The sequence below is a fragment of the Porites lutea genome, chromosome 8, assembly GCF_958299795.1.
Source record: "Porites lutea chromosome 8, jaPorLute2.1, whole genome shotgun sequence".
Taxonomy (NCBI): domain Eukaryota; kingdom Metazoa; phylum Cnidaria; class Anthozoa; order Scleractinia; family Poritidae; genus Porites; species Porites lutea.
The window spans coordinates 6,563,415-6,588,414 of NC_133208.1; the positions used below are offsets into that span (position 1 = coordinate 6,563,415).

The following is a 25,000-nucleotide window of genomic DNA, read 5'->3' on the forward strand; positions in this document are numbered from 1 at the left end:
CATATTTTACTACCCAGGTTACAAAAAGGAAACCTAAAATTTTCGTATTCTAAGATGTCATGGAGAGAGGAATCAGAAAAATTCTCACTTTCGCAAATTGTTAAATGGCGCCTAAAATTTTCGGAAAAGTAATACTGAAGCCCTTGTAATTTCGAAAAGACTTAAGTTCCCGTAGAATGACCGAACAGATAAAAATTTTTTAGCACCGCTTAGAATGCATTTCTAGAGATCTAAAAGTACTTTGGATAGCCTAAAAAGTGTTTTTAACGTATTTTGCAAGAAACCGTCGTTGGGTGCCCCTGAACAGTAAAACGGCAAAAGGAAATGTTACAGGGGATGATTCCCCGGGGGCCTCCCATATGAAAGGGGCGGGGACGCTCGTCGTCTAGCTTAGGGGTGTAAATTTCGGATTTCGGTCTCACTTAGGGTGTTCTGGGAAAAACGCCATTATATTTAGCCGAAAAGGTCTATTTTAGGGTTGCACGAAGAAATTTAAACGATTATATATTTTCAATTCGTTTTATTTGCTCGATTCATGTATTAAAAATAATCAAAGTTTTTTTAGGTGTCAAAAAAAGGTTGGGTCACGCCCAGATTGGTTCCTTTAGGAGTTCAATTCAAAAGTTCCGAAGAACATCCCCGCCCCTTTTATATGGGAGCCCCCCCGGGGACGATTCGCAACGAAGATTTTTAACGCAACACAGCGTTGCAACATTGTTGCGACATTGTTTCGAATAGTTACAGCATTGTTCCAACATTGCAGCGCTGTGTTGTGCTAAAAGTCGTGGTTGCGAATCGTCTCGTGTAACATCACCTTAAGCCTGATGCTTTTTGGCCGTTCTCGTTTCTATCGCCTTAGTCGTTGCTAAGTCTTCGGTCCTCGCTCTGCGTTCTTCGTTGTTCGGCTTCGGTCTTCCGCGTTCTCGGGGTCTCCTTTGAAGTTGTTGTTGTTTTTTTCACAAACACAAACCGCTTTTAATATCTAGATGTAGAAAAATTAAGGTGTCCTTAATTACAACCATCTAAAAACAGAGTAAACAAATCTTTGCCTAAACCTTCCCTCCCCCATGTTCAATGACTTTCCTAGTAACACTGACCAAATCATTGTGCTCTTTGGTGCAGGTTTTATTGCAAACGATCGTTTTATTTTGAACATATTTCACAACGAGATCACAGAAATAAAATTCCAGGTTAAGAAAGGGGAAAAAAAAGATTTGATGGTGGCAGTAAACTTAATGACTCATTATCTAATTATTTTAGTGCATACAGTGCACGTCTTTGAGTGGAACCTCAGTTTAACAAAGGGCCAAGGGACTGCTGGCAAAATGAGTTCACTATAACGATGTTTCTTTAGATCGAAGTTCTTTTCCATATATTTTACTATAAATAGGGTAAAGAAAATCTTTCGTTATACCAAGAATTTCATTTGTAGAGCAATATAGTGTTATATCGATGTTCCACAGTATTTCAAAGCCCTTGGGATACGTCATTATTTGCCGTCATTATTTGCATGTGAAGATTCAGTCACCTGTTGGTGTGAATGTAATGGCGATGTCATTGCTTGGACGGAAAGGGAGGGGGGAGGGGGTAAGGGCAGTTGCGGCATTTGCAATTTTTTGGCTCAAATTCCTGACCCTCGGGAATGGAAAATAGTTCAAATTTGATAAATATCCCTTTCTGGGGATAACAAAACCGCAGTTTGAGGCAACATTTGTGGTAAAAATCCGGCAGAGAGGGGACATAGGAAGTGTTCAAATGCCACACCTATGCCCTTAGCCCCCCCCCCCCCCCCCCCGTCCGTCAAAACATTTATACCTGCATATGTCTTATACGTTTTTTTAGCATGGCTTTTCTCGAAGAAGGTCTGTTATCAAAAGTATGGTTGCTTTAAACGTCAGCCAAGCGTACTGGTACAGCTACCGCAGAGCCCATCCCGGATTGGAATACGATTCAATCTCTTTACAAGAGCAAACAGGAATTCAGCTAACCTCATTGATGATCACAATAAAAATAAGCTCACGACCTCTCATTTCAAGATTTCAAGGCGGACAATTTTTGTGATTCACGGATATACAGGTAAGGGCAGGCGCCTGGAGACTAAAACCTGAAGCACTCAGTCACAGCTTATTAGGGGCGCTTTCCATTCATCCCAAAGTTACGGAAATTTCGCTTAGAAATCAAATTAATTGAACGGACCATTTTCGTTCGGTCCGACCGGAGTATTTTGGACCACCTTTGAAGGGGTCCACTTTGACCGGTCTGGTCATTTCGGTCGGTCGGACCAAATTCCCCTTTTCCCTTGACAAAATTGTTGTCCCTAGCACTGCTCTTTTGTATCCTGCTTACAAGAACAACAACCAAACGCTTGGTAGCTTGGATCGGGTTTGTGCAAGCTTCTTGATTTAAAAGAGGCATTTGACACTCTTAAACATGATATCCTTTTATCTAAAATGAACCTTTACGGAATACAAGAAATTGCTCTCGACTGGTTTAGATCGTATTTGACAAATCGTACACAACGATGTCTCGTTAATGGTTCCCTTTCTAGAATCTGTTCACTAAAATGTGGGGTACCTAAGGGAACAATTCCTGGTCCCCTTTTACTTTTTATTTACATCAACGATTTGCCAAACTGCCTAACTTTATGCCAGCCTAGAATGTGTGCTGATGACACACACATCACTTGTGCAAATGTTAATGTGAATTCAATACAGTTAAATTTGAATCACGATTTAGGTAATCTAAACAAATGGCTTATTTCCAACAAACTTGCTTTGAACACTGCTAAAACTGAATTTATGCTAATTGGATATGATCCTGAGACAAAAATTGAGTACTTTGTCGAGCCAACCCGAGCTCTCCATTGATAATGTTCCGATAGAAAAAGTTAGCTCTGTAAAATCGCTTGGAATATTTATTGATGAAAATCTACGGTGGCAAACACACATCGATAAATTGTCTAAAAAGATTGCCTCCGGGACAGGAGCAATTAAAAGAATTAGAGATTTTCTTCCAACACCTCCTCTCCATTGTATATACAATATTGTATATACAATGCTCTCATTCAATCTCAATTCGATTATTGTAATATTGTCTGGGTTAATTGTGGAAAAACTTTGTTTGACAGGCTACAGTAGCTTCAGAACCGTGCTGCTCGTGTTCTAACTTTTCAGATATGATGCTAATACCAAACGCTTATTTAGACAACTTAATTGGGAAGACTTGAGCACTCAGTCTCAAATACAAAAAGCCCTTATGGTCTACCAGTCTTTAAATGATCTTGTTCTGGGATATTTATCCTCTAAATTTGTTAAACGATATGAAAAGCGCTACTCCCTAAAGGACTCTGTTAACAAACTAATTGTCCCGTTCCCGCGAACTAACTTCATGAAGAACAGCTGCAGTTATAGCGGAGCAGTTCTCTGGAACAGTCTGCCCTGTGATATGAGAGAGGCTAAATCTTTAAGTCAATTTAAACGACTGGCTCATCTGAATTTCTGATTTTTAAAGTACTGTGAACACGGCATTCATGAAAAACAGGTCTTAATTAGGTTAGTTGTAGACAGTTTTGCATATTGTTTAGGGTAGTTAGGTTTATTTAAAAATTTTTATACTCCTGATAAATTTTACCGCGTTTAAATGAAGAATTATTCTATTCTATTCCATTCCATTCTATTCTAATGTGTTGTTCTATTCAGCGCGAACAGGCCCGGAATTTCCGAAATTTCAATCGGAATTTTTATTGGATGGAAAGCGCCCTAGATTTTTCAACTTTTATAGCTTTACCATTTACAAGTTCCTAGACTGTTCAAAGTGCCCTATTTTTTCGTGACATCGTTTAGATATACCGCGTCTTACCGTCACGGGTACATCTTGATTTTCAAATGTACCGAGGGGGCGGGCGTCGGGGATTAACCGCCCCCGCCCCCGCCCCGGCCCCCGCCCCCTAAGTAGTTTTGACACTCATGTAAGATGGCAGCCCGTAACGCAAAGCACTCGATCTAGACGATCTTAGGGAAAAATAGAGGACTGTGAACAGTCTAACAAGTTTCCGTCGAATCCGGTTGGAAAGTAAACGGAACAGGACTTTTTAAGTCGTTCCAGCGGAAAACTTCCTGGAGCGATAAGACATCTGAAAAGTTAGTCTTCTGTTTTTCCGGACGGAATGTTGCAAAGAGTCCCCTGTTTTTCCGTAAGATCGTCGAAATAAGACACCTACTTTAACGGGCATAGATCTTGGTTTCAAATTTACTAAATGAGTGTTAGTACGTTACTAAGGATTTTTAGGAAGTAAAAATTTGTGTAAATATTAGAAGTTTTAGCTGCTCTAATACTTCATGAAACTCAATACTCGGTGGGATCGATAGTTCTTTAGTTCGAGTTTTGGTGACGTCATGTGAAAACCAGCAATAGTTAATTAAACCTCATTCTTACACTGAGCCAGTGACTGACTCATATTGTTGCACAGCAAACATCAAAACCTGGGCTACGACAATGAAAAATGCATTGCTACGACGCGAAGACTGCAATGTGATTTTGGTGGACTGGTCGAAAGGGGCTAAATTCCCGTACCTCCAGGCAGCTGGGAACACTCGGCTTGTGGGTGCTCAGACAGCGGAGCTTATAAGGTTCCTGATTAGTTCTACTAGCTCTGGCTCAGCTAGTTTGACCGACCGTTTCTACATTGTGGGGTTCAGTCTTGGAGCTCAAGTGGCAGGATATGCTGGAAGCTATTTGCGGGCTCGTGGAATGAAACTGGGTCGTATTACTGGTATGAACTTACCTTAAAGCAAATTTTACTTTACTTTAATTTATTTCTCGGTTTATAACGCATAGGTAAGTTGTGATCCATTAACGGTAAGGTGAGTGTTAATTTAGGAATGAAAATTTAGCTTCCTGTATTACAACTACTAATCACCTACTATTTTGCGCGGAGACATTAAAACTGCTGCTGCTGCTGCTATTGCTACTGCTACTACTAACACTACCAGTAGCATTACCACTTCTAATACCACTACTACTACTACCACTATCACCACTAAGCACTACCACAGCCATTATCACCACCACCACCACTACCACAGCCATAACCACTAACTCTAACACTACCACTACCACCACCACTACCACTACTACTGCCACTACCACAGCCATTACCACTACACTCTACCACTACAATGTTCTGTCGCACTTTGTAAAAAACTTGAAATGGATGGTCGGAGGACAGGTACACCCAATAATAAGTATCATCATCGACAACAACAACAACGATTCAAACACGTTTTTCGCTTTGTCACGCAATATCAACCATCAGTTACTACCCTTAAAAATATTCTTATGAAACACTGGCCAGTGATAGAGAACCGACCTCTTCTATAACAGATCTACAAATAACCTCCAATTATATCGCGCAAACGCTGAAGGTCTTTAAAGGATATACTCCTTAAAGCTAAACCCTGAGAACTAAAAGCTATAAACACGTTGGTGGAAGGTGTGAGTCAGGCTTGTCGACCCTTTGAAATATTCCTCGTTGCCCGTGCTACAGTAAAACTTTCAAAATATCTTGCTTCTACATTTACCTTTCGTCTGAAGAACACGTTACCTTTAAGGGACAACTCGATAATACGGATAGCAGCTAAATTCTAATACAAACTCCTCTTCTTACGGTCTCTCGCTGTTATAGACACTATCTCTACTTAGAATTGAAACAGGTAGATACGAAAACATTCCTCGCAATGAAAGGATATGTCACTTTTGTACAAGTAACAAAATCGAGATGAAAATCATTTCTTACTAGATTGTAAGGCTTATTCTCAGATCAGAGACATATTTTTCTCCAAACTAGAAACTAAAATACCTGACTTCAAATCACTTTCACACGATACTCTAATATCTCTTCTTATGAATTCTTCTGATTATTTAATTAACTGTCAATTAGTTTCATTTATCTCGCAATGCTTTGAATTAAGAACCAAATTAATATCAATGAATGAATGAATGAGAACTGTAACGTTTTGTAATGTTTTGCACGTACTAATTAGTTGAATTAGTACTTAAATTTAGACTAATAGCTTTTGCAATACTGTAATTCCTTTATGGTCATGCAAATAAAGCTTTTGGAATAATAATCTCATGGCGTCATGGTCTCGAGGTCTTCCCCTAGAAAGAGTTGTACTTCTCTACAATGATTTTGAAACCGGAAGGCTGCTTTTGATATGAGCCTTTTCCTACGCCCTCTCTTGAGAAATTGGTGCTGAAAACCGTTCAGTGAATTATTATTATTATTATTATTATTATTATTATTATTGTCGTGGTCGATGATGATACTTATTATCGGGTTGACTTGTCCTCTGACCATCCATTTCAAGTTCATTGCAAAGTACGACAAGTATTATTAGAAAGTGCGACAGAACAAACCACCACCACTACTACTATCACCACCACTGCCACTACTACTACCTCCACCACTACCACTAACACGACCACTACCACGACCTCTACCACTACCTCTACCACTACCGCTACCACTACCACAACCATTACCACTACCACTACCGCTACCACTACCACAACTACTATCACTACCCCTACCACTACCATTACCACTACCACCACTGCTACCACTACAACAACCATTATTGCTACCTCTACCACCACCACTAACACTGCCACTACTGCTACCACTACCACAACTACTACCACCTCCACTCTCTTACCACTGTCCACTACTCTCTTACTCTCACTCTTTACTTGTCTGTTCAATTTTTTGTTATAGGTTTGGATCCCGCTGGCCCTTTGTTTACAAAAGTGAGCTCGGCCTATCGACTTGATTCAAATGACGCTAGATATGTTGACGTAATTCACACTAATGCAGGAGTTGCCGGAACAAATCGGGGGGTCGGACACATCGACATTTATCCAAATGGTGGCACTATTCAGCCAGGATGTCTGATCGATGGTAAGTTAAAGAAAAGGGATTTTTTTAAAATTTAATTTGAACTGTTTCCGAGGTGCTACAAGTCTCTGTTTTAAGACGGGACTGAGAATAGTGCACTGATTACAGTTTCTTAAGCTTTTGAGTTCCTATTGAAGACTGTAATCACTCAAACGAAAAACAAAACGCTGCATTGTTGCTGTAGAAGGGTGGGGGAAGCGGGGGTGGTGGGCGGGGAGGAAGCGCTGTTTATTAGACAGAGGCGCTCAGTTTCATGCAGGGCTTTCAAATAATCACTGTTAGGCTCGATTACCTGCTGCTGTTCGGAATATAAACCCTCAATCCTCCATCACTCCCCGCGGAGGAAGGACTGAGAGAGCGGCGGAAATCGAGCCTTTATCACGGTACGCTGCACATATATTTTATCGTTCGAAACAAATTTTCCTTTCTTTTCATTGGCCGAGAGCCCACCAAGTGACCTGCAAATAACTGCCTACAAATATTGGTCTACTCATGTGGAATGCCGTCCGACAGTGTTTGGCTGCAAATAGTATTCTGCTTATGCGTAAAGGAAACCGTCCTTTTCTCCTTCTTACGATCGCTCTTGCGTGAAAATGGCAGATAGCTTCGTATCCCAAGATATTCATTAAAAAAACAAACTCGGTGATCGAGTGATAAAACAATTATTGAACTCGGTTATCGCAAAATATCGTGATTTGTCGGTATCTCGCAGATCAATTATTTGCCTCAGCCTTCGGCTTCGGCAAATAATTGATCTGCTCGCCACAAACAAATCGCGATATTGTGCTCAACCTCTTCCAATAATTGTTAAATATTTTGAGCTACTTTTTTAAATATTTATTTTCCATACACTTTCAGTCTCTTGTAGCCACTCAAGAGCAACGCAGTATTTTATTGCCTCCGTGACGGGATCATGTTCATACACTGCATATCCATGCGATAGCTACTCTTCCTTCAAGCGAGGTAGATGTCGGGCGTGCAAAGGCGCATGTCCTAGCATGGGTTTCGACGCTGACCGCACTAAAAGGACAGGAAAATTCTATCTAAAAACAAACACAAAAAGTCCTTTCTGTGGTAAGTTTTCCTCTCAAAAACTTAAATAGCCCTTGTTTACTTTTGTGGTAGCCAATTCAACTGGCCAAGATAAAAACACTCTAGCTTAAAAAAAATCAGCTTGTATGCTATCACAAATTCCACGTAAGTGTAAAATATTTAGGAAAGAGATAAAAAGAAATTGCTATTCTTTTCTTTTCTTTCTTTTTTTTTTTTTTTTTTTAAGTAACCGGGTCTGTGCGCAAGTGAAGAGTTTTAGGCTAACAAAAACCGACGTCTTATAATTTTGGTCAGTCAAGAACTAATTAAAAGCAGTCCACTGGCTTTAAATGCCAACGTCGTCAATGAATTTTTTTTTGACAGAAAACAAATTGTTGTTGCTAGAATTATCTGTATGTCGTAACTGTTCATCAGCAGGATGACTAAAATGTGTGCAATTCCACAATTGGTTTCGGCTCCATTAAATTCTATACCAATTGTAGAGCATTTTAGTAGGAGCCACCCACAATCAATTACACGCATATTGATAAAACTGTAAATGAGTCAAATAACGAACTAAATACCGCATTAGCTATTGGTTTTCAGAAGAGACCTTTTCATACTTGTTACACATGCTAAACTAAAGAGGATCTGCATGGATAGGGTGGAGGTATGAAGTGTTAACGGTTGACAGTTTCAGTACTTTTAAGGCCTGGAATGGAAATCACCCTTTTCTTTCACGTATCATTTTAGAACGTTACGCATCATTTTAGAACCTCCGATGCAGGGTTTCAAATTAGAGCGGCTTTAGCTATCGGTCCGCGGGTACGTGTTATCTCTTCACCGTTAGACTGTAACATGTTCGTTTGTTCGCTTTGTAGGGAAGAAGCCGTAAGAAGTAAAAGTGAGACAGAAGTTGGATGCGATGACTTCAAGCAAGTCTCTGCCATTATTAAAACAAATTTTAAAGCTTGAAATTCATTGTAGAGTTTAGAACACCTTTTACCTTAACCTCCATAAATACCTTGTCATAAATGACCTAATAAACACCCACTTGCAAATAAACGCCTCTTATCTAATAAACGCCCCCACTAAACTGTAAAAATTGTATTAGATGCGTCGAGCTCAGCTCTCTAATAAACGCCCCTATCGAATAGACCCCTCCTATGAGAATTACTCCAAACCGAGTAGGGATTTGCAAAGAGGAGCAAAATCGATCATCATTCAATTCATCCAGTTTCTTGCTTGGTTAACAAGGCTTTGAGTAATTCATCTTTCTCAATATCGCCTATCGGGGCGTCTATTTGATGTTTGGGGTCCACTACTACGCATGTCCGTTTTTTTGTAGCAGTGTTCCATGCACTGCGAAAAGTTCTCTTGAACTTTTATATTCATATTTTCCAAGATTTAATATATAAGACAGTCAATGCCATTCTTACAGTAACTCTGCGGTAAATCATGCACAGTGTTTCAATCCAGAGCGGTTTTCCACCCAAATCCGAATAAATAACCTGTTTTAAAATTTTCGGAATTCGATTCGTGTGTACATTGCCTAAGAAGGTGAAACTTGTTTAATTATCTTGTCCAGTGTTACTTATGTATAAAGCAGTCTTTACATTTTAAATAAAAATATTGATTATTATTTAAAGTTTTTCTTAGGAATTGGAGATGAGAAAATTAACAGATTTATTTGGAATCGATATCTCTTTACTTTGGCTAAGAAACTGGCTTTTTGGAGCTGCTTATTTTGAAACTCGTGCTCATATAAGGAACCAAAACCAAAATTTTCGTTTGGTAAAATTGCCTGCCTACATAGTACCCGTCGGGTGGTTACAAGTCAACTTTTTCGGATTTTAACAGTGACATCTTCTTTCTCCCTACTTTCGTTTGTTACTTATCGTTTTTCTACATTACATCATACATAAATAATTCACGGGCCGAATAACGAAAAACTTCAATGATTAATGTAACTGTTAGCTTTCAGCACTTGATTTGATTATCTAAGTCACTGCTAAGTGTCACAATGAACCTCTGTGAGTTAGGCCACGTTATCAAGGATATTTTCCAAAGGAGAATGTGGATTGATCAAGTGACATAAACTGTCTTTGTTGTCAAGAAAAAAAAAGACATTATTTTTATGACCAACTAGCAGGAACAATCAGAGGAATGAATAAAAACCTTTATATAGAGAGAAAACCGTTTACATAAAAACCCATAAAACGGCCATAAATCGGCCCGTGGACCACACAGGAGAGATGTAACAGACATTTTAAGTAAGGTAAGCTGTTTTTTTATTGAAATCCTTTCATTTTCGTAGGTTACAGAAACGATAGGTTTTTTTCCCATACAAATCCTTATATTTTGAATGTTACGCAACAATGCCGATGCTCGCCGATGCTCATATTTCGAGCTTGGCCTACCTGTGGTTCATTTGGCCCGATTACCAGCCGCTGTGAGACAAACATTGAAACTTTTTATATAGAAGTTCAACATACAGGGATTTTACCTTCAAAAAATTAACTCGCTCGGTATAACTCAAGATCGTAGAATTTTAGCGATTGTTGTCATCGGTTAAACCGGCGACAACACTAGTTTTTGATTCGTTCTCTGGTAATTAACTTGTTTATCTGATAATTTTGTTTAGGCAGAAATTTCCTTTAGTTTCAGTTGTAGGTTTAGTAGGGTTAGCAAATCTATCTTGCTGTTGCGATCACTACGTCGCAAAAAAACCAGACAAAAAAATGTGAGACAAAGGACTCCTCCCTCAGAAATAATTTTGCTTTGGAGCCACGTGACCAGCGTTTTCCAGGGTCTCTCTCTCTCTCGCTCCGTAGGGCGGGTAGGAGAGAACCCTGGGAATGAGGTTGTGACTTACATTGCCTATCAGTGGCCTAATCCTAAACATTCATTTGCATTTATGAATAAAATGCCCTTGGGATATGTAAATCATGACAATAAAGGGATTGCTTTGTGTCCACCCCTGACACTCTACTCCAGCCTGTCGTTGCCGTCGTAAAGCCTAGCAAATGTTCTACTCCAAAACCGCCTTCCTCGACATGGCCGACCAAATTCCGGTGCCTTCATCGCCGACTCGAATTCTAGAGGCAGTCAATGTTGTTCAAGCACCTCCTGTTCTGCTCGATGTGCCGGCTGCAGCGAATGTTCCGGCTCCTGAGGGAATGTACCAGTTGCCGCTTTAAGAGTTTCAGCTCCGGTTCCAGCGCTTCCTTAGTAGCAGCACAAGGAGGGAACGACTTTCCTGCCAACAGTTTGGCTGGAAATGAACCAGGCAAGGTCAATATCTAAGTTAATATTAGCCATTTCACTTCGTGTTTGTTAGCTCGCTCACCAGCCGTGTTTTCCTATCGTTTAGAATCTTAGCATTTTGTTCATTTACACGTGTTCGGTTTTCCTGGGCTCGCTTAAGTTAGCTCCTTCTACTTGCGTTTCACAACACTAGTTTACTCCGTGTTTGCATTTATACCTAGAGGGGTTTTCAGTTGGCTGTCGTATGTCATTTACTCTTGTTTTGCGTATTCATTGGCGTGTTCGCGGCTTGTTTTTGCCAACTACAGTCATTAATCCACTCTTAGTATTACTGGTTTCACGCGCTTGTTTTGTGTTCGGCTATGTCTCTATACAATAGAAGTTTCTTGAGAGATATGTTCCTTAGTGGATTCCTTGGTGGAGTAAGGTAAAGTCTTGAGGGATAGTTCTCCCTGGGGATAAAGGTGTTTAAGTGCCTATAATGATTAGAAAAAATGGAACAAAAACAAAATAAAAAAATTTAAATGTTTGTGGATTTAAAATGACATGCATGGTTTCCTTGGTGGATTTAAGAGTGAACGTGCCTTGGTGGATTAAAAGGGATCGTTTGGTGGGTAAAAGACAAAAAAAAATACTGGTGGATAGGAGAATTTGGGTAACTAAAAAAGAAAAAAAAAGTTTATTTCTTGGTGGATTTAAAATGTTATTGTTTTCTTGGTGGATTAAAGAGTGAAGGTGCCTTGGTGGGTAGGAGAGCTTTGGGTGATTAAAATGAAATTGATTTCTTATACGGTATTTTTAGTTACCATTATTCTTTTTATACTCCTAATTCAGGGAGAGCAACTCCTATTAGTTTGCTGCAATCTCAGTGACCAGTAGACCTACTGTTTTCAGGGGTGTTGATGTTGCTCCCTCAGTCCTGATTGGGAATCTCATTTTATCGACCTTAGTTTTTGGTGAAAGCCATTCTCCTGATAGGTACTCTTGATTTTCTTGTATAAGAGTCCTCTGGTAAACCGAGTGACAGTTGAAGGAGTCCTAAAGGACACTGTCGTCAATTTTGCTACACAACTTGCGGCTACTTGTCCCAGAGTAACCCAGAACTTGGTTGATATAAATGGGATTCCCAATCAGGGGAGAGAGCTTGTTGACGTTGCATGGAGGGATGTTTTATATATCACTAGGAGCTTGTTTGGCAAATATAGTTCTTATTGCTCTTGACTGCGTCGTTCTAAGTATATTGTGCAGAAATTATCTAATTTAGATAGGTTTTTTTATATGTGCGTCGTTTTCTTGTAATGATTAAATGGCTTAAAACCGGCCTGGGAAGTGTGTCTGTCACTTACGTTGCGCCGGTCTTGGGGAAAGCCAGAGCGATTCCCCATACCTTACTTAACATTTCATAAATAACAATACCCATGGTGGAATATGCTTTGCACTATGAAATGACGTCACAAATTTCAGGTCCCTGCTATGACTCAGACATTGAACTTGATCCGTGTAAGAGATTTGTATGGGAAAGTCACGTTCGCCAAAAAATTTACCAGGGGTATATTTGAGATATAGAAATTTCGGAACATTTGTTGTAAAATTTATTGCTTGCCTGCCTCTCCTGGGATTTTCCAACATTTAAAAAAAGTAACGGATTTTTAACCTAAAAAGGTCAACTAGAATTTTCGGGAGCCTTTTTTTTAGGCTGAAATTTTCGAAAAGGTAAGTTATGATCCCTATAATTTTCGGATCACTAGACTTTCAGCTAGGAATTAGGAACAGATGAAACATTTTTAGGGGATAAAAATATACTCATATCTACCTTTTAAATACCAAGATACGTTTAACAATGCTATGTTTAAGTGGTTTTGAACTATATTCTCGTTGGGTGCCCCTGAATTTACGTCTCTTTGACGATTTTTATGGTCAAAAGAAACAAAATCCATCTTGTTTTCGATAACATATATCCTGAAAAGTATTAACATGTGCCAAAAACAAGGTTAAATATGGAAAAACTTGCACAGATGAGTGATTTTATTCATAACGGCGGTGTCATTACCATGGCTGTAAAATGCACATGTATATAATACGCCATTTTACTAATAAATGTATAGCCTCCCCGCAGACGTCCTTTGGGGTTCGTTTGTCACGCATTCATTAAATGAATGCGTGACAAACGAACCCCAAAGGACGTCTGCGGGGAGGCTAATAAATGTACGGATAGCAGGACGTCATAGCTGTTCATAAAAAGCTCACTTGGCTAAATTTAGAGGCAAAGCATGCTCAGTTTTTTATTTCTTTTTTTCTTCAAGTGCGAAGGCACTATTATTACGCCACTACAGGTTACAGGTACTATCAATCATTGTACCCACATGGCCGCACAACCAAACATAACATACCGTAAAATTCCGAAAATAAGCCCCGGGGCTTATATTTTTCAAAGGGCCTTTTTGAGGGGCCTAATTTTTGGAGGGGTTTATCTTCGGAGGGAAATTTGCTTTTCAAAATCGATTGGGCTAGCCTTTAACGGTTGGAAGTAAATTTACCGTTTTAGCTTTGTTTTACTTTGTATATAAGGCACTTTTCCAAGTACAAGCCCCCGGGGAGCTTATATTTGGAGGGGCGATTTAACGGAAGGTTTTTTGCGTTACCGGTTTGGGGGGCTTATATTTGGAGGGGCTTATTTTCGGAATTTTACGGTACTTAAACAATTTCCGATTTGTGCTTATGTTGGTGTGCTTTTCAGCTTAGAAATTCTGCTACAGGCTTGCGAGAAGTACATACAAACTCGATTTTCTCTTCAGCAATTTCGGTTTTGGAGTATTACACAGTCAGAAATGTTATGTCATCTTTCTTTCGATCCAAGACAGAGCTAAGACAGAGCTACGGATCCGATTTCAGCCGGCTTCATTGACCAGGCCCGGGGGTACTCCCCTATAAAAGTGACGGGGGTGCTCGTCGGAAAATTTCTAGAACACCCCTCAAGTTTGTCTTGTTTTATAGGCATACCAATAGAGGTACCAACTCAATAACAATTAATTATATCACTGACACAAATACGTTTTTCAGATCAATAACACTGGGCTATAACCTTACCGCAGGCCCCTAAAAGGTGCCAGTCGAGACAACTCTGCCAGCAGTTATTTTAGGTCTTAGCACCCTAAGCGGTACCAATCCACAAATTTAAACCCCTAAAAGGTACGACGAGCATCCATGTCACTTGTATAGGGGAGTACCCTTCCCCCCTCCCCCCTCCCCGGGTTACCAGGTCGCTTTATTTTCTGATTTTAACCATTTATTTGAGTTACTTGGACCAGTTTTTGCTCCCTATGGCAGTAATGCCTGTTATATGTTAGACTAAAGCCCAAAGATCATTTTAAAAACGTTCATTGCGAATTAACCGTTGACTGAGTGTCACCCCTCCGGCCTTGAGTAGGGCTTACCACCCTCAGACACTGTCACGTGGATAAGATCCATACCTGTCTCATTTTGGAAATCAAAAACGCCATTTGAGAAATCAAACGCGACAAATTTTGGAAATCAAAAGTGTCATTTGAGAAATGAAACGTGACAAATTTCGGAAATCAAAAGTGCATAACATTTGAGAAATCAAACGCGACAAATTTTGTAAATCAAAAGTGTCATTTGGGAAATCAAACGCGACAAATTTTGAGCTATTTTGGAAATCAAAAGCATTATTTGAGAAATCAAATGACCTCATTTTGAAAATTAAACATTTACTGAAAGAATCAAACGGGCAAATTCTGGAAATCAAAAATGCATTTGAGAAATCAAACACGTCAAGTTCTGAATATCAAACATTAGTTAGAAAATCAAAGTGAAACACTAAAACCAAAAACATTTTTCTTTTTAATCAAAGGAAAATATCAAAATCAAATAAAACAAGACAAGAATCAAAATAAGTATATTCTATAGGTGATACTCTTCGAACACGGTACTGTTCACCTAACTGAACAAACCAATATAGGCCGTTGATTTACCAAATTGTCTCCGACTGAAAGATTCGCTCTGAATCGATTCCAAAATCTTCTTTATTTTGCTTGCCCTACGGGAGCTAACGATCAAAGCTCCAGTCAGCTTTCGAATCTTTTTATGGTGGAAAAATTAAAGTTACTTTTTCAGCTTCGTTGATAAAACCAGATTTTGTTAAATTCCATTGGCCTTGCTGGTGGTTTTTTTGTTTTTATTTAACAAAGGCACTGAACAAGGCCCACATCATATAACTGAACCTCAAGGGAAACCCGAAACATCCCTAGATCGCCGGCCCCATTGAAAGACTCTCGCTCTCTGTCGAATCGATTCAAAGTGATATGATAAAATGCCTTCGGGCTTGTTTGGGGTCATTTGTTCTTATTTGATCATTTTCTTAAAAGAAAGTTTTATCCGCTTCAGACGCTTGGGAACTAAAGCGCTGTAAATTGGCTCAGCTAGAGTTTCATTACCGCTTCAGTTACTTGGGAACTGGTTGGAAGCGCTGAAGCATTACTTAAGATAACTTACCATTCCAAAGGAGTGATAATCAAAGGGTTCAAGGCATGCAAGGATCGACAAAATGTCCATCAAGAGTTTCATTTTTATTTTGCCAACTTTGCTTGTATTTACAGAAGGTAAGGTCGCTAGATTTTTCGTTTTTAACGGCATCCAACTGAGCTCAGCTTATTTCAATTCTCGGGAAATTTTAATTTATATAACCACAAATTTGAACGATAGGTCACTTTGTAACTGGCAGGGCCTCTTGTCAGTCTACAACCCTGGGCGGTCTGCATTTTTGTTAGCTGTGTTGGCAAGAGGCGAAGAGAAAGGAAAAAAAATTATCACAAATTACCCCTTATATTGGCGCTTACTTTTAGCCTTAATTTGTTATTTCACTATTCAAGTAAAAATTACAAATTGCTATATCAATGGCAACTTCCGCGTATCACAGCCGCTGTCCATTTTAGAGATGTTCTACGCACAAAGATGACAGGGCATTAAAAAATTATATATTAAGTGCCAATAACACATGAAAAAGCCCAATTTTCAAGATGGATTCTAGCTGGAATTCTATCGAAAATTCAAGAAATTTGTGAACCTTGGCCAACATACTTTAAACTTTTAGTGCTGTTTGTATAAAGACTCAGTAAACACGTCAAAAATTCACGATTCGGTGCAGTAATCATATCTATAGGTAATAACTAAAGATGGTATACTCTGATTTCACTTGCGTTAATTATTTCTTGTCAATTTTCAAATAATCTCCTTCGCCTTTTTACGTCATCTTTCGATAATTTTAAAAACTAAAATCATAACATCGAGATGAAGAAGATTTTGATCAAGGTTGATCCGAAAACGAAGACTTCGAAAACAAAGACTGGAAGAGCGTAGAAGAGTCATGGAAGGTCCCTAACGAAAACGAAAACGAACAACGTCCTTACGAAACCAAACCAACTGATGCTATCGGACTACCATTACACTCTTTTTTTTATAAGAATGTGTTTTTCCTGCCCAGGCTGAATATTCTTACTTTTCTGCCGATTTTAGGCTGAAAATATTCTTGTATTATTCTTAAATTATAGCTTATGACATTCCCGTTTTAGAATTTATTGGGGTATCAATTAGAAGTGTTTGGTATCTTGATCTGTATCCCGTTACATTGTGCACGTGCTCAACCGCTTTTCGTTGCAGTCAGTGAGGTCAAGATGTCACGTCAAACGACACTTGGCCGTTTTGGCTTTTGGTTTTTCGCCGTTCAGAGAAAGGGATAATTCTATACGGTTAAGTTAAAAAAATAAAACTGTATTGTATTTACAGATGTTTCAACACACAAAATTATATCTATGACATCTATCCTTTTCAAAATCTCAGCCTCGGCTTCATTCTTAAAATATTCTTAAAATTTCGCAAATTTCAGCCCCGATATTCTTATAAACACATTCTTGTAAATAAAAAAGAGTGTATCAGCTTTGCTTCGTCCCGAGGGTGGCATATTTGCAGCCTTTCGAAGAAAATATGACGAATGTCCTACAAATATCCAGGGGGATAGACACGCATGGAATTGATTGAGCCATTATTAATTAGAACGGTGATGCTCATATTATTTTGTCATTATTAGCGGAGAAAATTTTTGCTCTCTCCAAGCATTTTGTCTTTTTGACTACTAAAATGAGTCTAAATAGTATATTGAAATGTGGAAAAACGGAATCGAAATTTAAAGTTCGAATCGCAGTTCACTGTAAATGACCTAATAAACGTAGGGGCCTGGGCATAGAAGGCGTTCAAAGGAAGGAGACATTATTCTCATAACTGTCACAAGCTCAACAAAACTGATATGTTTTCAGCGAAAAATTAAGTAAGAGAATTTTAAAATGGCGAATCATCCACTCCATCAATACTAAATACGTCTAGGCCGTCTAGGGATCCATATCGCTCTTTCAAATCCAAACACCTCGTGCCAGAATCCTCAGTAAGGGTTAGGGACTGGTCATTATTTATCGCCTGGGGAGAGAGGGGGGGTGGATTTAGGGGGATCACTTAATTTTTGGGAGAACAAAAGGGGGATCAGTCGTACCTGAGAACCCAAAAGGGGGGATCGCTGAAAACTTTGGAAGAATTCAGAGGGAGAACCACTCAAATTTGCTTTGAAAATGAAGACATGTGGGAGGGGGGGGGGGGGGGGGGGTATCGCCAAAGTCATCAAAAGTTATTAGGGGGATCACTTCAGTGAAGTAACATTTCAAAGGGGGATCGGCTAAATTTCACCTTGTTTAGCCCCAAATCCTCCCCCGCCCCCGGCGATAAATAATGATCGGTCCCTTATTGTGTTGCCATGGTAAGTCTATCCCGTTACTTTGAACTTGTCATTGAACAAGATGAAATACGAGAGGCTTTGTTAATCAAACAAGAAAATGAATGAACAGAATGAGTTTACTCGTTTTTGCTGATTCCTAGTATTTTGGAATAATTGTCATAAAGGGCGTTTATTAGACCAGGGGCGTCCAGCACTATTTTAACGGCGTAGAGGGAGCGTTTATTAGGCTTTTATTTGAAAGCGAGCCTTTATTAGGTCAGTTACAGTAGGCGCATAAACAAAGTTCAGAAGTAGATACCCCTGTCACGTACCACATGAACATGTCGGTTCGAAAGTCTTCAGAGTCTTGGCGACGACTTTAGATGCTTGGAAACTGAAGCGCTGAGGCATTACTTAAGATTGCTGGAGAACAATAATCAAACATTTCAAGACACTTCCTCAAATGTTCAGCAAGAGATTTTTTTTTATATTTTGCCAACGTTGCTTGTATTTACAAGAGGTAAGGACACTGAATCTTCTCTGACGGCTTCAGCTTTAAAAGTACCGTAACTTGTAAATAGAAGGCATGCGTACGGAATTGAACTGAGTTTACCTCCATGCCATCGTTGTGAACGTTAGGTCACTTTTACTAACGGGGGTTTGTGTCTCTACAACTGAAGATTTTTGTAAGCTGTGCAATGTTTGGCTGAATTTTGGTGTTAATTTGTCATTTCACGAGTGAAATTCTAAAATTGCTATGACAACTTTCCCTCATCTCGGTGCCAAGTGGCGCTAGAAAAAAAAAAAAAGACGCTATCGAAAATTAAAAAGAAAAGAAAAACAAATCGCTGTTCCCCTTCCCTTCTCCAAGTCAAAACTAAGAGCTCCGCCATTTGTTCCGGAATTAATTAAGAAAGCGATCATCGCAGCGACGTGATTTTCGTGGGGTGTCTTCGATTTCTCTACTGAAGAGCTTTAGCATCAACGACAGTGACGGTAGCAAAAACGTGACACCAAAAGGGAATTCGCGCTGCTTCACTTGAACAGAACTTCCTCATTCTTATTCCTCTTTGTTCAATTTGTCAAATAATGCTGGCGAATTTTTCTGGAATAGAATTCTAAAAGCCCGTTTCTAAGTTCAGAAAAAGAAAACGTAAATCATTTTCTCGTGTTCACGTGTCCTTCGCAAACGTGAAATTAGGAAGTTTTACGTTGTAGTCGTGCAACAACGCAAAGAAATGTACAAAAAAGCGTGATGCACGTGCAGAGTTGTTGTTTTGCCACTCTAAACCTATTGCTTTTTGGCCGTTCTCGTTGTCAGCTCGCAGTAGCCGTCGCTAAATTAGAGAGTGTTAGCATTGACAACGAGTACGAGTACGAGAACGAGTCCATCTCGTACTCGTACTCGTTGTCGTTCTTGTAAAAAATGTGTAAGCAGGACAAACGAGTACGACTTCACGAAAAAAATATTTTGGGATAGTATTGTCATTTTAGGCGCCATTTTCAAATGATTTGCTAGCTCTTGCGTCCTGTGAGTTCAGTGCTGTTGCAAAGTTGTTCTCGGTAAATGTTGGTATGGCTCTCAAAAGGATCCAGGAGTGCATTTTGCTAAGCTACACTCAAGATCTGCTAGATGACAACGAATTCTGCCTCCTTTACGATGCGAATTACGCTAACTACCCTGTATTTGATCACGGGCAATATACCAGGTTTACACTCGATGCAGTCTCGTTTCCATGTAAAAAGTTTTCTTTTCCTGAAACATAAACAGAAAGGGCATAAAAACTTTGAAATCTGAGACCGTAATTCTTAGGTTTATGTAAACAATGCGACCTCTTGATGTGACAAACTTGGTTCGTACGGACTATGCGCTGTAAGAAATAAAATGATGTGAATGAAAATAATTAAAGAAACAGTAATACTTACGTCTCAGGTTGATTCATCTTGAAAGAAGCTGTAAAAAAAACGAAAAAGGTTAAGTTTATGAGCACGCTAGACGGAGACCATGAGAGCTTCTCATGTTTAAAATTTTGACACGATGTTGACAGAAAGGAAGGAGGATTAATGTGCTATTCAAAACAAAAAAATGCCCAAAAATACCATCCTAGGCCTTCGATGAAGAGTGTAAGTGCTTATGGGATACACCTATGGCAGAGATAACCCGCTACAAAAGATAAACTTTACCTTTCAAAAACTCGTTCCTCGCACTTCGAGTTTTGGAGGAAATCTCGTCGTGGAACGAGTTGCCAGAACGAGTTGAGCACGTGTTCTGAGCAAAACGCATGCGCATTATAGTCAATGGTAAAATCTCGTTCTCGTACTCGTACTCGTTGTCAATGCTAACACTCTCTATTATAAGCTCCCGTACAAAGACTTCGTTCTTCGTTCTTTGTTCTTCGGTCTTCCTCGTTCCCGGGGTCTCCTTTTTAAAAACAATTAAATTAACTGACAAAAACCGCTTTTACAATCTGGCTGTAGAAAGATAACGATCATTATAACAATAATGCCACAAGGTATCCTCAATTCAAACTTTCTAAAACCAGAGCAAAAACCTAAACCTCCCCTCCCTCATGTCGGAGACCTTATGAATGACTTTCCCAGAAGATAATGGGGTCTCACAGTGACCTTAATCATTGGGCTCTGGGCTGAACGTTTTATTGCAACAAACCCCCTGCTTTATTTTGAACTTATTTTACAACGATTTCACGATAATAATTCAACATTTAAAAAAAAACATAATAATAATAAAAAAAAAACACTAAAAAACAAAACAAATTATAAAAAAAGGTGCGACTGGTGTCAGTGAACTCAGACTCATCATTTTATTTAGTGCGTAGAGTGCACGTCTTACAGTGGAACCTTAATTCGACGTTTAGCCAAGGGACCGGTAAAATGGGTTCGCTATAACGACGTTTCGTTTCATTTTTAAAGAACTTTGATAGATTAAAATATATCGAAGTTCTTTTCCCGGAACTTCGTTTTTTATGGAGGTTTGTTATATCGAAGTTCCACTGTATTTTGAAGCCCTTCGGATATTTGCAATGTGAAGATTCAGTCATCTTTTAGTGTGAATGTAAAGCAGATATTATTGTTTGGAAGGAGAGAGGGAAGGCTATGGGCATAGTGGTTACATTTTCATTTTCGGCATTTTTTTTGGTCAAATTTCTGTCCCTCGGGAATGGAAAATAGTTCAAATTTGATAAAACATCTCTTTCTGGGGATAACAAAGCCGCAGGTTGAGGCAAAATTTGTGGTCAAAATCCCCAGAGACGGGGCAAAGGAAGCTAGTGTTAAAATGGCACATCTATGCCCGTAGCCCCCCGTTTCCGTCTAAACATTAGTAAACTTAAGCAAAAAGACGGGAGAGGAAAGAAGACGGCAAACCTTGTGTGACAAGCTTGACAAAATTTTGCTTGAAACAACTTCTCGCCAAATTTCACTTTCCTTTAAAGAGATCTTTTTGTAAAGGACCAGAAAACATAGGTGTTAAGTGACGATCACAACAAAACACACAAGTAATAGCCCTGTCACGTTTGTCACACACAAGTGTTTTGTCGTCGTCTTCTTCCTTCCGTCCTGTTGCGCAAACTCGAATTCATACCTGAATATGTCTACTTATACGTTATTTTTAGCATGGCTTTTCCCGCCCAAGCAGGTCTGTTATCAAAAGTATGGTTGTTTTAAATCTCATCCAAACCTACTGGTAAAGCTACCGCAGAGCCCATCCCGAATTGGAATACGATTCAATCTCTTTACAAGAGCAAACAGGAATTCAGCTAAGCTCATTGATGATCACAATAAATATAAGCTCACTACCTCTCATTTCAAGATTTCAAGGCGGACAATTTTTGTGATTCACGGGTTTAGAGGTAAGGGCAGGAGAAACCTGAACCACTTAGTCACAGCCTATTAGGGGCGCTTTCCATACATCCCAAAATTCCTGAAATTCCGGTTAGAAATCAAATTGGACGGCCCTTTTTTGTTCGATCCGACCGGAATATTTGGGACCACCATTTTCGGATGGTCCCCTTTGACCGGTCTGGTCATTTCGGTCGGTGGGACCGAAATTTTCCTTTCCATTTGTCAAAATTTTGGTCCTCAGCACCGTTCTTTTCTATCCTGTTAACAAGAACAATAACCAAACGCGCGGTGGCTTGGATCGGGTCTGCAACCAGGCACCATTCCATTGGGTGCGTGGAATTTCCGAAATTTAAAATATAATTTTTTTTGAACGGAAAGCGCCCTAGATTTGTCAGCTATTGATAGGTGTTTACCATTAGCAAACGTTTCCGTCAAACCCGGCTGGAAAGTAAATGGAACACGACTTTTTGAGGCCGCCGTTCAGCGGAAAATTTGCGGGAGCAATGACGAAACATCTGAAATTATTCTTCTGTTTAATTTTTGGTTTCAAATTTACTAAATGAGCGTGGATAGGTGGGTGGGGTTTTTTTTTGAAGTAAAAGTTTCTATAAATATTAGTTTTTAGCTGCTATAATAGTTCATGAAACTAAAGACTCGGTAGGATCGATAGTTCAGTTTAGTCTGAGTTTTGGTGACGTCCTGTGAAAACCAGCAATAGTTATAAAAAATATAAGCTTCAGTCTTACACCGGCGCAGTGACTGAATCCAAGAGAGAATGAGCTAAGAGAGCGAATCCCTGTGCCCCATGATAATTTTTTTAAATCTATTTAAAGTTCGCGCGCGTGCTGCGAAGGTTATTTTTGTCTGTTGTTTCCGTGACCCGCGCGGTCTACTTCCACGTGAACGTGACATGTTCCGCTGCCAAACATTTGAAGTTTGACAGCCATTATAGTAATTAGCGCCAGGAGCCAATACTAATCGGCTCCTGTTGTTGACATGTCTTTGATCAGCGCTTTCCCCTGATAATTCAGGAATGAATTTCATTTACAAAAGAATTGCAGTATTGGAGTCAAAATTTCACTTTGAGATTAAAGATTGAGATTTTCTAACAGCTGGTAGCCTCATTTAAAGTAACGAATATTGAATTCTGACACACTGTGAAAACCAGAGGTAAAAGTTATCACGCGCGAAACACGAAACCTTTAATAAGTGGCTGGCTCCAATTGTTTATGCAACTGTGCAAGATATTTTTTCTCTTTTTCCAGGAATATTTTTCGTTCAGAAACAGTACCTTTGCTTTTAAGAATTATTCTTGAGAGTTTCAAACTGCATTACTTCTTCTTAACGTCTAATACTTGCGATGAATATTTCGCTGCGCAAACACAAATCAGGTCAGATGCTTCAAGCTGTTTTTATAAAAAACAGTCGCTAACCTGGATGCCAGAGAGTCTTGATGCGCAGTTTCCGGTTTCGGTCAATTCTTTATCCTCACAAAATTCAAATGTTTGGCGGCTAAACGTTCATGTTTGAACCCACTTTGAACCTATTTTCTCGTCAAGTGTCCACGGTTGGATCCAAACAACGGTATCACAGCTCGCGGGTGTGCGTGGATGTCGCCGGAAGAGACAGTTGTCGTTTTTTGCAATAGGATGTTGGTTGTTTATATATTGATGTAGCGAAGACCTCAATAAGCAGTTTTCGCCCAATCGGAACCGCTTTCTTCGGCGAACTCCCACAAGCCAGGACCGTTTTGATCTATGTCAGTTACTCTGGCCAGATTATTCCACGTATAAATCTTTTGACTCGTCGACGAAAGTAATATCAAGTTTGCACGTCATATCGCTTGCTGTGCGTGATCGGCAGTGGAATGAATTACCCGCCAAGTTTAAAATTACATGACGCCACTCTAACCGACCAATAAGGTGGCGTCCTTAAAATAACCACGCAGTATGACACAGAACCAAGAATAGATTGAAAATAATTTTCATGGAAAGAGGGTCATGTATGGGGGATTCGCTCTCTTAGATCATTCTCTCTTGCTGAATCATATTGTTGCACAGAAAACATCAACACCTGGGCCACGGAAATGAAAAATGCACTGCTACGACGCGAAGACTGCAATGTGATTTTGGTGGACTGGTCTAAAGGGGCTAAAGGACCGCTCTGGAAATACGGCCAGGCAGCCGGAAACACACGGCTTGTGGGTGCTCAGACGGCGGAGCTTATAAGGTTCCTGATTTCGAGTAGCCCTGGATCAGCCGGTTCGATCGATCGTTTCTACATTGTGGGGTTCAGTCTTGGAGCTCAAACGGCAGGATATGCTGGAAGCTATTTGCGGGCTCGTGGAATGAGACTGGGTCGTATTACTGGTAAGGGTTAACTTCAAAGCAAATTCTACTAAACTACTTTTATTTATTAGATTGTCCGTTTATGATGCATAAGTGAGTTTTAATCCATTAACGTTGAGGGGAGTGTCTATGGATCAAAAGTCAGTTTCCTGTGTTACAACTACTAACGTAAACGTTTTGTGCGGAAACGTTAAAACTGCTGCTGCTGCTACTGATACTATTACTACTAACACTACCAGTAGCATTTTTTACCACTTCCAATACCAATATCATTGCCACCACCACTACCACTACCACTACCACTACCACTACCGCTACCACTACCACTACCACCACCACTACCACCATGATCAATGATCAAATTCAAAGTTATTTTACAAACTTTAAGCAAATACCCTACTCGGACCTAGTGATTAAACTAATGAATTCCAAAAAGATATAGCTATGTTAATTTACGACTGATGAACCTTTTTTCTCATTGTTAATTAATTTACGTGATAGCTACAGAATGATGACACCTAACTTTTACTAGAAATGTATTTTTGCTTTTTTTTTTTGAGTCTCTATTCTTTTGCAATACTGTAATTACTTATAGTCATGCAAATAAAGGTTTGTTGTCGTTGTTGCTGTTGCACTACCATCACCTCTACCACTACCACAGCCACTACTACTACAACCACCAGTAGCACTGCCACTACCCTCTAACTCTTACTCTTTGCTTTTCTGCATGTTTAATACTTTTGACAGGTCTGGATCCTG

At 39.5% G+C, this 25,000-nt stretch overlaps 3 protein-coding genes across 3 annotated transcripts in view; all 3 read left to right on the plus strand.

Annotated features, from left to right (window-relative positions):
• The window catches only part of LOC140946381 (inactive pancreatic lipase-related protein 1-like), a 10,239-nt gene extending 962 nt beyond the window's left edge, over positions 1-9,277 (plus strand). The window contains exons 2-6 of the mRNA XM_073395486.1: positions 1,843-2,076; positions 4,469-4,771; positions 6,776-6,958; positions 7,814-8,029; positions 8,869-9,277. Of these exons, the coding sequence (XP_073251587.1) occupies positions 1,843-2,076; positions 4,469-4,771; positions 6,776-6,958; positions 7,814-8,029; positions 8,869-8,882 (950 nt within the window). The 3' untranslated portion in view covers positions 8,883-9,277. The remainder of the gene's footprint in view (positions 1-1,842; positions 2,077-4,468; positions 4,772-6,775; positions 6,959-7,813; positions 8,030-8,868) is intronic.
• Positions 9,278-15,742: 6,465 nt separating this feature from the next.
• LOC140946066 (inactive pancreatic lipase-related protein 1-like) overlaps positions 15,743-25,000 on the plus strand; it is a 48,563-nt gene continuing 39,305 nt past the window's right edge. Inside the window, exon 1 of the mRNA XM_073395135.1 lies at positions 15,743-15,873. Coding sequence (XP_073251236.1) covers positions 15,819-15,873 — 55 coding nt within the window. The 5' untranslated portion in view covers positions 15,743-15,818. The remainder of the gene's footprint in view (positions 15,874-25,000) is intronic.
• LOC140946533 (pancreatic lipase-related protein 2-like) overlaps positions 20,536-25,000 on the plus strand; it is a 7,383-nt gene continuing 2,918 nt past the window's right edge. The window contains exons 1-4 of the mRNA XM_073395664.1: positions 20,536-20,545; positions 21,665-21,901; positions 23,954-24,262; positions 24,989-25,000. The exon at positions 24,989-25,000 is cut by the window's right edge and continues 171 nt beyond it. Coding sequence (XP_073251765.1) covers positions 20,536-20,545; positions 21,665-21,901; positions 23,954-24,262; positions 24,989-25,000 — 568 coding nt within the window. The remainder of the gene's footprint in view (positions 20,546-21,664; positions 21,902-23,953; positions 24,263-24,988) is intronic.